General features: G+C 51.1%; 1 protein-coding gene across 1 annotated transcript; it reads right to left on the minus strand.

The window, feature by feature from the left end:
- Positions 1 to 7360: 7360 nt before the first annotated feature.
- Positions 7361 to 9492, minus strand: LOC116893329 (kallikrein-2-like). Its single transcript, XM_032895146.1, is given in 4 exon segments — positions 7361 to 7501; positions 8689 to 8846; positions 8951 to 9236; positions 9463 to 9492. Coding segments are annotated over 4 exon segments (615 nt in total).
- Positions 9493 to 13259: the final 3767 nt, after the last annotated feature.

Genomic DNA, 13259 nt, shown 5'->3' on the forward strand with positions numbered 1-13259 from the left:
TTTCCCTCCCTCCTTTCTCCTACCCCTCTGTGTGTGTGTGTGTGTGTGTGTGTGTGTGTGCGAGAGTGCCTGTGCTTTTGTGTGTGCACAATCACAGAGGCTAGAGGTTGGCCTTGGATGTCTTTATTCTTCTCCATCTTATTGTCTGAGACAGAGTGTTTCATTGAACCCAGCGTTTGCCTGTCCATTTAGCCTGATTGGCCCTCAGAGTTCCTCCTGATAGATCTCCTTAGTACATTCATTCCACGTGTGCCCCACTTTTATGTAGGTGCTGTGGATGATATTCGGGGCCTTATGTTTGTGCAGCTAGTACTTTATCAACAATTCATCTCCCCATTTAATCACAGGGTCTTATGTAGTCCAGGCTGGACCTGTACTTGCTACATAGCCAAGGATGGCCCTGATCTTTTTTTCTCATTCTCTAGCTGCTACTCTCCCGAGTGTATCACCATGCCTGGTTTATGTCTAATGGGATTTTCACAGGGCTTTGTGCACGCAACATGAGATCCTACTGACTAAGCTACATCCTCACCTTTTGTTTGTTAGTGAGTAATGTGAAGACCCTGGCGTACCTGCCTCTCCTCTTTTAAGACACACCCATAAGGACAATGCTTCTGCTGCCTCCCACATGAAGTTTTTTTTTCTGAAATGCTAAAATAATATTTAGTTTGCATAGCCAGTGACAGTGTTAGACTCACTATGCACAAACAGGCAGATCAGGAGAAGACTGGTGCAGTCTCCAAGCTAAAGACAGAGGCTAAGATATTAGTTCCAGGGTTGCTCCTTGGGTGTGAAGCAGTCTTGCTTGGCTGTGAGAGTCTTACGTTGGGCTGATGGGAAGGTACAGACCTCACTGGGGTACAGTGATGTAATGTCTGTGAAGTATGTGTGCAAATCATAAAATCAGGCTAATGGTTAAAAACCAGCTTTGATATGGGATTCAGGCATTTGCTCTGGAGCAAGGTGGGCTTAGTTTAAATCCTGCCCAGACACATAATAGTTCCTGCCTTTGGGCATACCACTCAGTCTTTCTGTGCCGTGTTTTCCTCATTTAAGAGGCAGGAACAATAAGTCCCCTCTCCAGCAACACTGGTGGCTGGGTTCCTGCTGGCTGGGAGTCAGTGCTGAGTTACAGTATCTGGGCACAGAGCTCATGGGAGTGGATAGAGTCAGTGGAAGAAGACATTTTATTTTTGATTCTTACTTTCTTTTTGTTTTTCTGCACAAGGATTTTCTGTGTAGCCCTGGCTATCCTGGAACTCAGTCTGTAGACCAGGCTGACCCAAACTTAGAAATCTACCTCCCTCTCCCTGCTTCCCAAGTGCTGGGATTAAAGATGCTCACCACCGTCCCTGGCTGTTTATTTTTAATCTGACAGACATGACATCCTGTTCTTTATCCCTAAAGCCCCTCGACCTCAACTCTGTTTACAGTTGAGGGACTGGAGGCATAGGAGAGGTGAGTGAGTGTGGGAGGCCCCAGTGTGAAGCAGCACCACAGAGCCAAGAACAGGGCTTCTGTTGTGCTGTGCAAAGAGGAAAAGTTGGTTTTGTACTTAGAGGCATTCACCACTAGGTGGCACCAGGAAGTCTTTTCTTCTATCTGAGGGAAGAGGGAGCTGCCTTGACCCTTGTGTCAGAGGAACAAGTGTTGGAAATTGTCCTGTGTGTGAGGGAATAGGCTGAACTCTGGGTACGAGGTTCTCGGTAGGAGATCTGGGGTTTTGGTCCCTGGGTCTAAGGGATGAGGGCTTGTGTGTGGACCCCTGGGATTGAGAGAGAGGATCCTAGGCCTGGAGCTTTGGGTCTGAGGGATTGAGGGCTGGGGCCTGGACTATAGGGGTTGCTGAAGGAAGGGATAATCTTGTGGCAAAAATGCAGGCGTTAAGAGAATTTGAAGGTTTATTTACTAAATATAGGCTGGGTACAGTGGGGAAACCCAGGCTCCTGTCTGCCTGCCCCAGGATCCAGGACCGTGGGCTCTTGTCTTCCCCAATGCTTCCCCAGCAGTGAGGATTTCCTGCTCTGAGTGCCTCATGCCAGGATCCAGACCCTAACTTTCTACTGCAGGAGCTGCAGTCCCCAGAGAGCATTCAGGAAGGGGACATGTTTGAGATGAGTGTGGGATTCAATCTGCCAAGGTCCAGGAGGTCACCTTCTAGGCTGGGCATGGGACCCAGTGGCTACAGTCCTCAGAAATGTGTCACCATCCATGAGAGCAGGGTCCTCCTCAACATTTCCCTTCTCCATTGTCTGTCCTACAGGCATTGATGGCTTCTGTCCCCTCCTCTCCATGCTGTCTAGTTTTAACTTGACACAAGCTAGAGTCATCTGAGAGGTTTGGTGGTGGTCTTTCATCACAGCCATAGTAACCCTAACCAGGACAGCATGGCTGTGAGCATAGCAGCTGAGGATCCATGGGCACAGCTAGCGTACCACTGTGGATGACAGCTGTGCTCACAGTGTAGCTTCAATAACCACAACACGCATGTTCATATGCATATATTAATATGCAACACTGAGACATCTTTGGATGTAAAATTGATCTAACTCAGTCTCCAGTGTACACTTGGATGTCTCATGTCCCATGAGCACATATTTGCACACAGAGTCTGGATGTGCAAGGGGGGAGTCTCTAAAAGTCTGCACGTGAAGTGGGGGAGGGGATGCTGACATATACTGAGGCCCTACTCTGTGTCTCAGAGCTGGTTGGGATGTGATCTAATGTGTCCTTAGACGTTGGGTCTCTGGGGCTGAGTCTGCAATTCCAAATCTCCACGAAAGGGCTTTGTGGGTCCAAAGAGCTTTGTGGGTGAGAGACAGAATTCCTCATCCCAGGCACGTGGGTCTGCGGCACATCAAGTCCATGCCAATCTGACCTCTGGCATTCAACAGGTCATTTCTCAGTCTTTGAAGAATTTCTTTGTCCACACCGTTCTCCTTAATCTGTGAGATGCCCATTGTTTTTAAGGGTACAGGGGAGTTCTGTGTTTGTGTGTGAATGATAGTCCCCAAAATACAGGACCTGCTCTGTGAAAGTGATTATTTTCATCAAGGCAACATGGTATATTTAAGATTCATAGGGTTAGTCACTCTGTGTGTGTGTGTGTGTGTGTGTGTGTGTGTATGCAAATGTCTGTGTATTCAGACAAATTCACAGAGCTAGATAAAGAGAATCCTGGGTCATCCAGTCATCTACAAAAAAACAAAAAACAAACAAACGAACAAAAACTCCACTGTAGAGATTCAGAATTGCAGACCCAGACCGTAGAGACCCAATATTCATACACCAACCTGCTAGATCAGATTCCAGGAACCCTCAGTGTCCTTAGAAGGTGAGAGTTGGAGAAGATGTGAGACAAGAGTCAGGTGGAGGCTGAGACTCTCACTCACAGGACTGAACCTTAGAGACCGTGGCAGACAGTGATGGAGGCAAGGGGCCAGGCAGAGAGGATCAGAGAAGGTTAATCTGTGTTCAGTGGGATCCTGGTAGGTCCAGCACAGAGCCCGACCCCAGACACCATGATGTTCATCTTCACTGGAGAGGGCCTTCCTGTCTCCCTGTGTCTCTGGACACCCTGCATGGCTTCACAGCTCCTCTTACCCCCTTTAGCCCAGACTCCCCATGTTTCTGCTGCTCTGTCTTGGTGGTTCACAGTCCTGGGTCGCTGCACACTGTCCTCATTGCTGTGAAGACCACGCCACTGACTGTGCTGTTCTCCTGGGATGAACATTCTGGAAGATTCCTGTTTGCTTCAGGTATGGCCCTTGTCACAGGATTTTCATGAAATTATGTGTCTGTGGAGTGTACACTGTAATGGATGCTGACAGCCTGTGCCTGGTCAGTGTAACAGGTTAAGTATTTTCCAGGAAGGGGACCAGCTCACACATGGAGTGCCCTGGAGAGCCTTCTGATCTGAAATCAGACAGTTGACATCCTACCTAGTCCATTGCAAATAACTAATTGTGTTGTATTTCTCCTTTTCTTTTTCCCCCTCTTTTCTTCCTCTCCCTCCTCCTCTCCCTCCTATTCTCCCTCCTCCTCTCCCTCTTCCTCTCCCTCCTCCTTTCTCTCTGCTTCCTTCTCCTCCTTCCCTCTTTTCTCCCCCTCTTTTTTTTCTGTGTTTTTGGGGGGGGGGAGGCAAAAGTTCTCACTGATCCAGCTAGACTGTTTGGCTCAAACAAGCACCAGGAATCCGTCTCCCATCCCCAGGAGACAGACACTGTCCTAGCTGGCTTTTATGTGCATGCTGGGGACTCCTACTCGGGTCCTCGCACTTGCACACTGATCACTTACTGACCGAGTCATTGACCTCGCCTGATCCTCTCATCTTGACAATTTTCTTTTTTAAGTATATTCAAATCTTCATCCCTAGTTTTATTCTGGCCTTTCTTTATGCTTTCATGTTCTATGTTGTCAATATCTTGCCTTATCTTCTTCAGCATATTTATTAGGACATTCCTTTTTTAAAAGATTTTTAAATGATTTATTTATTTATTATTATTTTAGGTGCATTGGTGTTTTTCCTGTATGTGTGTCAAATCCCCTGAAAATGGAATTACAGGCAGTTGTGAGCTGCCATGTAGGTGCCTGGGAATTCGAACCTAGGTCCTCTGGAAGAGCAGCCAGTGGTCTTAACAGCTAAGCCATCTCTCCAGCCCCTTATTAGGACATTTATAACTCATCCTGGCATCCAACTTAAATATTTTAGTCACCAAATGACCCGTCACATACTTATGGTTCACTCACCAAGATCTGGTGCTGGTTTCCCCCTGGCTCCCCATGCCCTGTGATCTCCATCAAAAAGAATTCATCTGAGGAGCAGAGAGCTTTGTGTAGAAGATGGGAGTTTGTTGCAGAGTGAGGCACTCAGGGGGAGCATGGACTATGTCCTGGTCTACACTTTAGGCAGGCTTCACCCTATTCACAAAGTCTCTAGAACACGCAGCTTTTCCTGGGGGACTTGGTTTTGTCAGTGTGACTCACAGGCCCAGTTGGATGGAGGAGTGGAGCATCCATGTTGTTTCTCAGCCTCCTTGTAGGGTATGATCTCACCGGACTTCAGCTCCTGGAGTAGCTCAGGCACCATCTCCTATCCCAGGGCCATAGCTGTGAGTCAGACCCTGTCCTCCTGACCAGTAATTAAAGTCCTGAAGCCCATGCACTGGGTTCCATAGGATGATGACTGTGAGGGAGGGATCCAGCCACACCCAGTGTCCTCACCAGCAGCTTCTGTCTCAAAGTCTGTCACCAGGAGGCCTCAGAGGCCTCAGGGCCCCACCCTGAGGAAGGCTCTCAACTTAGCTTCTTTCTCCATCAGTGGCCCCACCAGCAGTATCTCACGAAGTCCTCATATCCTGCCAGCCTTCATGATGTTGATGCCACAATTCCATTCTCCCTAGGAGAACTGCAGTTCGCTAAGCTGTGTCACTCCTCAGCCTGGTTCTGCTTACAGTGGTGTGGTCCCATGTGCCCAGCCATGCCCTACTCCTCAGCTGTGGTCTCTCTATGTCCCTGTGACACACTCTATGGTCTCTCATGTCCAGTATGGAAGGCTGGGTATCCCTGTACCCTGTGGACCTAGGGTGAGATTCTTTCTTGCACAAAGGTGGGAAGAAAAAGCAATGGGGTGACCACCATGTCCCCAGTGAGTGTGGATCTGTCCCTACACATGCACTTTCTTCTGCATGCCCCCTTTCTGGTCAACAGATCACAGGATGTCACCAGGGCTGCTGTTTTCCTCAACCCTCCCCTTCTCTTCCTCCCCACTCCTTTCTCCCCTTCCCCCCTTTCCTCTCTCCTCCTCTTCCTCAGTCTTTCTTCCTTCATCTTCTGGATGGGAGAAGATTCCCTAGAGGCAAAGGCACTCAACCTTGAGAAAACGCTGACTTGAGTCCCTCCTGGGACAATTTTGGATGCCTGAGACTTTCCAGCCTGAGTGGGATCTCAGTCCACTGGAGCCCTGGACATCAGTAGCAGTTTGTGCTGACAGCGAGACTGTAAGTGTGAATGTGGATTTGGGTATCTGGGGTCCTGGGCTATGCCCTGCAGACCCTGGAGCTGGACAGTGTGTCAGTCATGTGACCCCTCTGAGTACAGAGTGGAGGAGACAGAGCCCAGTGAGCCCCCTGCACTCCAGGCTTGCTGAGCTGCTGTCGATGGAAGCCCTCTGGACATGGCCTCACACACCGCTGCCCATAGGAACCTCTGACAGGGGGTGGGAGTGGTAAGGTTTGTCTCTCCACCCCACAGGTTTCCTCTGAGTTTGCCTCTGGGTCCCTCTCTGCTCCCCGTCATAGTCTTCACCCATGGCACACCCTAGCTCCACATCTGTGACTGAGAGTCCCTCTGTTAATCGTGGCTTGTTGTCACCAACACCCACAAAGTGAATGAGCTTCCCCACTCAGTGGTCACCCTCCTTTTCCCCAGCCTTGTGACATGCAGTGACCTCCTTCCTCTGCTCAGAATTTCCTTAGGCATCCTGTCATCTCCAGGAAAAATGAGGGTGACATTTTAGCACCACCCCACCATGTACCCAGGTGCATGGGGCTTGGATCTTCCTCAGGGATCCATGGACTTGTCACTGTGTGCCTCTGTCCTGTCTCCTGGGTGACCTCCTTCCTCCATCTCTGCAACACACACATGCCAAGGCCACCACCACCTCCTTCTGCTTGAGCAGTTTGCAGACCTGCCATGCTCTTAAGATGGGAGAGGCATAGGGAACCCCTCTGAGACCTCGGGAACCAAGTGTCTCTGCTCTTTCTTCCTGCTAAGAACCAGAGTTGGAAGAGGCAGGAGGTTTTGTATTCTGCCAGCTGAGTCGTGGGCCCCCAGATGCCTAGGGCCCATAAAAACGGATGGTGTGGACCATGAAATGGATGGTTGTCAGTTTACTAGGGAAGGCACAGGACATCATGGGGTGATATGCATTTGGCCTTGATTCAGTTCATGTATTTAGACACTTTGGTGAATATGCTAGGCTTCTTAGGATAGGCACAGGGGTTACCACCCCATGATGTAATCCCTTGGAGCATCCTATCACAGATGAGTGTGGTTACAGAGTCACCCTGAGAGAAGAAGGCATGGAGGTAGAGCGAGAGAACATCCCACTTTCTGTCTGGGGTGCCCCACCTCTCATCCTTAACCACCAACAGATTACTGATAGCAAATTTGCAGTTTGCCTCCCAGGAAAATGCAGGATCCATCCCAAAGGGAACACAGCCTGAAGCCCTGGGCAGAGGGGAAGGCAAACAGATGCAGCTCCTGTACTGAAGGCAGTGTCTCCGTGTCAGTGTGAGGGAACAGAAGGCAGGGTCCCCAGGTCAGCAGTAGGGGAACAGAGGTGACACTGCCTCCAGGGTCATCTCCTGGCCCCATTCCCAAGAACATTTTCTAGGATAGACATCTCATAGCCAAGGGTGAGCAGGGGCTGGGAAAGGCCAGCTCTGACACTAGAAGGGTAGTTTGGAGGTAATGCAGCAGGAGAGACTGTGGCAAACACCTGCGAGGGAGGGGGTGGGGTGAGATAAGATGAGGATAAAAGATCTGGTTGGAGTCCTCACCCAGCTCAACCCTGAGACAAGCCCTCCCCCTTCAGCCTTCCTGCAGCCTCATCTCATGAACACCAGAGGGCGCCTGAGAGCAGAGTCAGCTTGTTCCTGCTCAGTCCAGCACCACCCAGAGCCAGCTTCCAGCACACCAGAGAGTAAAGTATCTCACAGTGGCCCAGCTGAGGGCCCTGCAGAAAGCAACCTCTCCTCTTGTGTGCTCTGAGCCCCGTTCACACTCTGTCTGCAGACATTTATTTAGTCACAAGCTCCTTGGTTCCCCACAAGCCCTCTAGCCCCTGCCCTAGCAACCTGGTACCTGCCTCCCCCTCTCCTCCTCCAGTTCTAAGTACCCTGCACCCCTGTGTCAGGTGCTGCCTCTTCTAACCTTGCACACAACATTCCCTCCTACCACAGTGACCCTCCCAGTCTCAGGCCTCTTGTCTGCCCCATGGCACCACCACTTTACATTCTACCCCATCTGCCTGAGTTGTGCTTGGTGCTTATGGCTGCCCCTTTTTCTGGATCTGTGTTCTCCACATCCAAACCTCCCCTCCTGGCGAGAGCATGGGGTTCAGGAGGCCCCTCAGGACAGGAGAGTCTTGAGGGGAACGGCTTGAGTTGTGCAGGAGACTCAGGAGACACAGCTTTCCTAAGTGCTGTCCTGGGGCAGGCTCTTTGATGATGCAGTTGCCTTCCGTGCTCCTGAGGCTAATCTAACAACTCAAGCTTGCCAAGATGGATGAACTGGTATGTTGTCTTCTCTGTTTGTGGTGAGTAGAAATGCTGGCCCAGGAAGAGCAATGCATCATCCCCCCTCCCCCCACACAATGGTGCTCTGGGAGGGAGGGGCTGTGCTAGGCTCACTGTTGGCTGCCCAGGGTCTAGGATGGTCATAGACACCATGGAGATCCATAAGAAAAGGTGTTCACAGGCTGAGAGGCCTGGATGTGGAAGAGTGAGAGACATAGGGTGGCTTGGGAAGGAGAGGGGACAGGACTGGAGCAGAGGAGGCTGTGACACACTGCAGGGCAGGGTGCTGATGGGCTGTGGAGCCTAAGCATCTGAGGAGATGCTGCTGGGCCTCAGCCCAGAATCAGTTTCCTTCACTCTGGTGGTCTCCATATCTTATCTCACCCACCTCAGTTTTGGGGCTGCTCACCATGCAGGTGACTTTGCCACCTTCTTGGTGTCCAGCACACAGTGTGAATTCTGTCACCCTCTGTTAATAGGCGTCCTTACAGACATCACTGGACATGAGGTTGAGGTCCACACACTGCAGCTTCTTTGCACTTAGAGCTGTAGACCAGGAGAACACAACCATGACTGGAATACAGGAGCCCAGCCTGGTCCTCCAGAACCATATTTCCTGCTCTAGGTTACAGGGTCTGACCCAGGCATACACTTATCTGGCCTGGTGCTGCCCCAGCTGGATGCCAGGCAGCGGCTCCCCAGCTTAGCCTCCTCAGTGGGCTCCTCAGTCACCCTCACAGCCTCTGTGGTGTTGGCTGGCTCCCTCAGCTGAAGCAGCATCAGGTCGTGGCTGTTGTCAGCATCCGGGCTGAGAAACGTGGGCATTCGGAGGCTCATGTTGTAGAGTGGGTGTGGGGTGGAATTTCGGACAGGGACATCCTGGTCAGTGTCTTCATCAGCATCCAGGCTGTGCTGACCCAGCCTCACCTTGTTTTGCTAGGGAGAAGCAGAGATGAGGGAGAAGGAGTGGGCAGGGGATCTGGACAAAGGGAGAATGAGAGGAGAAATGGATGGGGAAAGAGAGAGTGGACAGCAGAGAGAGCAGGAAAGAACTGGCAGGAGAGGGAGGGAGATGCAGACACAGAATGGGAAAGGCAGGGACACCAGGGTATGAGATGGCTCAGCGGGTAACAAGCTTACTGCACTAGTGTGAGCACCTGACTTTGACCTTAGGAACTGAGAAGCCAATCATGTTGAGTGGCGTGTGCCTGCAATTCCCAGCTGAGGACACAGGGACATGATGATCTCTAGTGCTGCCTGGGACCCAGCTATGCTGAATATTTGAGCTCGTGTCTAAAAACATTGGGGCAGAAGATGACTAGACAGATGGTGGTTCACTGGTTATGAGCACTGACTGCTTTTTCAGAGGACCTGGGTTCAATTCCTATCACAAACATGCTGGCTCACAAGTGTCTGTAAGTCTAGTTCATAGTGCACAGACACACACATAAGCAAAACACTCATATACAGGATTATTTTATTAAGGTGATTGAAGAATAAAGATACAGGCAGTGAAGCATCTCAGTAGGTAGGGGCTCTTGCAGCCAAACATGGTGACTCGAGCTCAATTCTAAGACCGCTATGGTGGAGGGAGGGAAATGAGTCCTGCAGCCTGTCTCGTGACCCCCAGGCTCATGCAGTGTCATACATGCTTACACATACATACACTCACACACTCACACATACAAAACAAATAAAGTAATAAATCAAGTTTCAAAACACAAATTAGAGAGTGAGAAGAAGACAGCTGACATCTGCTCCTGGCCTCCATACATACACACGCACACACTCACATCCACGAACCAACAGTACGCACACATGCATCACACACATATGATTAAAATGAGAGAACTACAAAGGTAATGGAGGGAAGGGGCAGCGTTGAGCTGCGTAGGGAAGGCCGTGGGGACACGTGGGAGCAGCAAGTACATGAGAGAGAATAAGGGACTGGGGACAGACGAGAGGCAGAGACAAACAGAGGAAGTGGACAATGAGGCAGGAAGTAAAGAGAGAAGGGGAAATGGAACAGGGAAAGGGCAGGCCTGAGAGCCACTCAGGTGCACTGGGCTAGCCTGAGCTTGCCTGGTGCTTGCGATATGGTCACAGCCCAAGCTCTGAGCCCACTTCTTCCCAGTACCCTGCCCTCTCTCTGTGCTCATCCAGCTGTATTGACACAGCTCTGTCCAGCCTCTCCCTGTATGTCCCCCAGCCTGGACATGATCCTACAGTGCCAGGTTGGTCTGGAGAAGCTGAGGACTCCCTCACACGTGTGCATATGGGGCCACCCCAATTCCTGCTCACTAGGGCCCAGCAAATCCTGTTCTTCAGTGTGGTCAGTAGTGATGGGGGATGGAGAGTGAGACCCAGACCCAGAGAGGGTTGGACATAGATTAGAGGGGGGACCACATAGTGACAGATGGTCACAGAGGAACCCAGAGGATGGGGGACAGAGACATGGACAGAAGGAGAAACAAACACAGGCATGGAGTCACACAAAAGCAGGATCCCAAGAGACAGCAAGACAAAAATAGGGAGACATGAGGGAGACTCAGGTGTCATGGTCCACCCACCCCTCTGCCCTTCTGACCCAGCACCAACCTTCATCCCTCAGACTAACCTCCCATGAGGTCCTCCAAGGAAAAGGTTGTCATGTTCTTCCTTGAAGAAGAGGAGCTTCCCTCACCCCAATTGTCCTCCTGACAAATGTGTTTGGGAGGTGGATCCCAGGGATCCAGCTTGCTCATCCAAACTGCTGAAAGCTGTGAGTGCTCACTGTGGTTGGACCACAGCTACCCCACCCCACAGCCCTGAGCCCATCCTGTCTCTGCCTCCATGGATCCTGGACTGGATGCAGGGAAAGGCAGCTGAAAAGAGTGCTGGGTAGGGGCCCACATGGAAAAGGGATTGGGAAGAAAACTTTCCTGTGGATGTGAAGGGACATGGGGCCCCACCCCCACTAGACCCACATTATATGATAGGCAGGTGTGTCCTGTGATCTGTGATAAAAGAAATGACAGATCAAAGTGGAGGTTAGGGTGATCTGATAATGACAGATATAACGATTTTGGAAAGCTGAGATATGTCCTCCATTGAAGAATTAGGAATCCCACCAGATGACACAGGATCTGCCCCTGAGGTAAAGTGGCTGGAGGCAGGGAGTGGACTAGAAGAGATCTTCTATGACATCACGGGAGAAGAAAAGTAGAGGGAAGGTCTATTCAGCATGGAAGGGGTGAGACGGGTGTCAGGGTGGCAGCACAAGAAATAAGGACCCCAGTCCCTGGTCCTAGGAATGCCGTGGGCTGGAGAATGAAGCTGGGCTTCTGTGAGAGGGAAGACTTATGGGAAAGAAGGGAGGAGTCTGGTTCCCTTTTCTTTCTGTGGAACCCTCAACTTTTTACCATAGTCCCCCAGAGACAGGATGAGGCACAGAACCAGGAACCGCATGGCAGCAGGGGGTGAGCTTAGAGCTGAGGTCTCTTGGTCTCTCTGCAGGACCTAATAAACCTTCACCCCTCCACACTCCTGCACTGCCCTGCAGACACACGGGAGATGTCTGAGCCTCGCCTCTAACTCTGTGAGCTGTACACTTGCACCAAGGACAGTGGCTGAGCACGAGAATCCGTATCTCCTAGTTCTGTGGATTCTGGACGGATTGCTGTGGTCTGAGACCTAACGGGGAAAGGACCCAGGGGCAGGGCTGCTTGATCAAAGAAGCTGAAAGTTCGGGAAAGTGTGACAAGAACAGGGGTTTGACTGGCCCTCAATCAAAGTCTCCTTGCCTAGACACCAAGAAAATCCTTGCTGCCAAGTCTCAGTGGTCAGAACAATCTATGCCAACTACCCCACTGCTGCTCTGAGGCCAAATCTAACTCTCCAACGCCTCTGAATATTTACGTGTTTTTATAGTGTGCGTGTGCGTGCGCGCGCGCGTGTGTGTGTGTGTGTGTGTGTGTGTGTGTGTGTGTGAATGTTTCTGCTGGTACAGGCATCTGTGTCAGGCATGGAGGCCAGGGGAGGACAGGATGTCCCCCACTGTCAGTGTCTGCCTTACTCCCTTGAGACAAGGTCTCTCTGAATCAGGAGCTCAGCTGGTGGTCAGCAGCCCCAGCGACCATCCTGTCCTCACACCACTCATCAATGGGACTCTCAGGTGTGTTTGGGTGACAGGGATCATTTAAAAAGGGGTGTGTGGTGGAGTTCTTAGACTCAGATCTTCCTGCTTGCGTCCCCAGCATTTTCCTCACAGCCCGAGTCCAGGCTCTAATGAAGCTGAAACGGTCTCAGCACTCAGAACCTCTGACTCCACCCTCACACGTGCAGATGTGCACTCCCTTGTCACAGGGCTGCTCCTCATGGCTCACAGATGCTCCTGTCCAGCACCCTCCCATCAGGAGAAGGACCCTCCATGACTGAGCCTGTAGCGTGTGAGAGTGCAGCTCCTGTGGAGGATGTGGGGTTCACTGACTTCCCTAAGCACCCTCCGTTCCCATGCATTCTCCACAGATGGCCATATTCTCTCAGGCCAAGAGAGAATACCAAATGTCAGAAACCCCGTGTCTTCTCAGTACATCACAAAGACCTGGAGCTCATATTTGGTTGGACTGAAAATTGCATTGATGTGTCACAGGAGAATCAGATGAAAGCCTGGCCACTGACCTGGTGAACTCTCCCCACCTGTGCCCTAGTTATCCACCCTCTCTGATCTCCATCCTCTGTTCTCAGTATTTGAACTGCTCAGAGGAACCCCAAACCAGCACATCCTGATGCTCAAATGGACCCCACACTTGTCACCTGAGTCCCTCTCAGTTAGGACTGCAGAGGAGTCCCTGCCCCCAACTCCACTCTGACACATAAGTTCCTTTGTGCCAAGCGCCCTGACTAGTCCTTGTTCTAGACATGGCTGAGATCCTTGGTTATCAGCACAGTCCAACATCTCTCAGAGACCTGGAAGGCCAG

Source organism: Rattus rattus, chromosome 2, assembly GCF_011064425.1.
Source record: "Rattus rattus isolate New Zealand chromosome 2, Rrattus_CSIRO_v1, whole genome shotgun sequence".
NCBI classification, from domain to species: domain Eukaryota; kingdom Metazoa; phylum Chordata; class Mammalia; order Rodentia; family Muridae; genus Rattus; species Rattus rattus.